Source organism: Gymnoscopelus braueri (genome assembly GCF_963280865.1).
Source record: "Gymnoscopelus braueri genome assembly, chromosome: 5".
Lineage (NCBI taxonomy): Eukaryota > Metazoa > Chordata > Actinopteri > Myctophiformes > Myctophidae > Gymnoscopelus > Gymnoscopelus braueri.
Genome location: NC_137606.1, coordinates 13,041,565 through 13,043,607, shown reverse-complemented (window position 1 = coordinate 13,043,607; position 2,043 = coordinate 13,041,565). Strand labels below are relative to the sequence as shown.

The window sequence follows — 2,043 nt, the reverse complement described above, 5'->3', positions numbered from 1 at the left end:
ACAATTCTTAAAATCTATTAATTAAATATTGTGAAGTCGAACTGTTACAACCTGACTCAGGGTTGCAACAAAAGGGAGACACAGACACAGTTAAAAGTATATAAAATGTCTTTATTTAAAGATAAACTAAATGAACAACTGCAAACATAACATGTCAGTAAATATGAATGACCATCAGTGTGACAGTGTGTAGGCAGTGTATGGGTGCGAGTGTATGTGCAGTGTGAATGTTGCAAGGTGTAAACCAAGGCAGGTCCAATTACACTAATGCTTGGTTACCAAGGGTGCACAGCTCACCGGTCCTTGTGAGGTGCCAGCCAACGGATTAAACACTAAAGAATAAAAGAGTATAGCTTCACACTCGTAGCTGCCGGTGCCAATAATTTATTGTGGACACAGAGACTGAAACTTATGCGTAACATTTTCTTACATTGAACATCTGACCGTCTGCCCATCTGAATAGACCCTGTTCAGAGCCTGCTTGGTTTGGGGTTGCTGAGACTATCAATTTGCCACATTAGGGAGATTAACAGTATTGGCTATCCCTAGGGAGGATTGGACAAGCTTGGCGTGACATTTGCGCCGTACCAGTATAAGTGATAGCACACAACAGGACCGAATAGAGCAGGATTATGAGTCCATGTTGATCCATAGTGGTGCTCTTGTGTGGAATGTTGCACTGGACAGTGCATCTGAAAGAAACACTAAATAGAGCCTACCATGCTAGTGTGGCAGTGGGACACAGGTTGTATTGCTTTGGAGGGCATTGTGTCTACAACAAGGGTCAGATTGGTGTCCACATCTTCAACACAGTGTCTTTGCGTTGGATGAACTTTCCCCCATTGACAATTGGAAGAGGAGAAAGTCCCCTTGAGGTTCCCTTCAAGCGCCTGGGCCACACAGCTGTGCTGATAGAGGATATCGTCTACATCTGGGGTGGATTTACAGGTGAGAACTACAAAGGGTGCTGCAATGTGCTTTATGCATTTGATGTCAACACCCTCAGATGGTTCAAGCCCAGAATTTCTGGGACTGTTCCAGATGCGAGGTGCAGCCACTCAGCCTGTGCCCTAGGAAAGATGATGTATATCTATGGAGGATACAACACGTTGACTGGATGCACTAATGACATCCACATGTTGGACACCACCGCAATGGTCTGGTCTTTCATTAACACCAGAGGCACTCCTGCACCTGCCTCAGAACATCACTCTGCCACCGTTATCGGGACAAAGATGTTTGTATTTGGAGGCTATAACTATGACTACTACAACAACATCAGAGTGTTTGACACAGAGACCAACTGCTGGCTGAGCACACCTTCTGCACAGCTTCTTCCAGAAGGACGCATGGGTCATTCAGCCTTTGCCTACAATGGAGAGCTGTACATATTTGGTGGCCTCAACTCTGACAGGAGCTTCAATGATCTGTGGAGATTCAATCCAGGGACCTTCTCTTGGAAAAAGGTTGAGCCCAAGGGGAAAGGCCCACATCAGAAGTCTAGGATGGCTTGCTGGATGGTAGGAGATCACATCATTGTCTTTGGAGGATACATGCCCGATGAAATGTACATCTTAGACTTAAGTGCTAGTCTGAAGACGTTATGCAAGCTAGCAGTTATACGGTATGGTGTGGAGCAGTCTGGACTCCCACACAACATCAGGTGGGAATTGACAGCCATGACAAACAGCCCAGTAAAAAAGAAAAAGAGAAAAAGCAAGCCCACTAAAATGACTTGATGACTATTGCAGAGAACAAGTTCCAGGCAATGGAACAATCATTCAGATGGAAAGGGGAGCAGAGCACAGGAATGTGCTCAAACTAAGCAACATCATACAAGAGAATACAGAATACTGCCAACTGGAGGAACGGACAGTTATGAAAGAGGAAACAGATTTTTTTTGGGAGTACTTCTAGTGGGTGAGGAAAACGGCTGCAAAGGTGGAGATCTTTGTGTTCTTTGTTTGTTTATTTTCTTTTTTGCTGCTCTGTGTAGGCCATTTTAAAGCAAGGCAGAGCAAGACAAAATCCATAGACTATTTC

At 44.5% G+C, this 2,043-nt stretch overlaps 1 protein-coding gene across 1 annotated transcript; it reads left to right on the top strand.

Moving 5' to 3' along the window:
- Window positions 1-671: 671 nt before the first annotated feature.
- On the top strand, window positions 672-1,739 carry LOC308085767 (kelch domain-containing protein 3-like; the record flags this gene model as incomplete). The annotated part of the gene is made up of 1 exon (XM_080429078.1): window positions 672-1,739. One exon carries the CDS (start codon window positions 672-674, stop codon window positions 1,737-1,739), a length of 1,068 nt encoding a protein of 355 aa, XP_080285204.1.
- Between the last annotated feature and the right edge of the window lie 304 nt (window positions 1,740-2,043).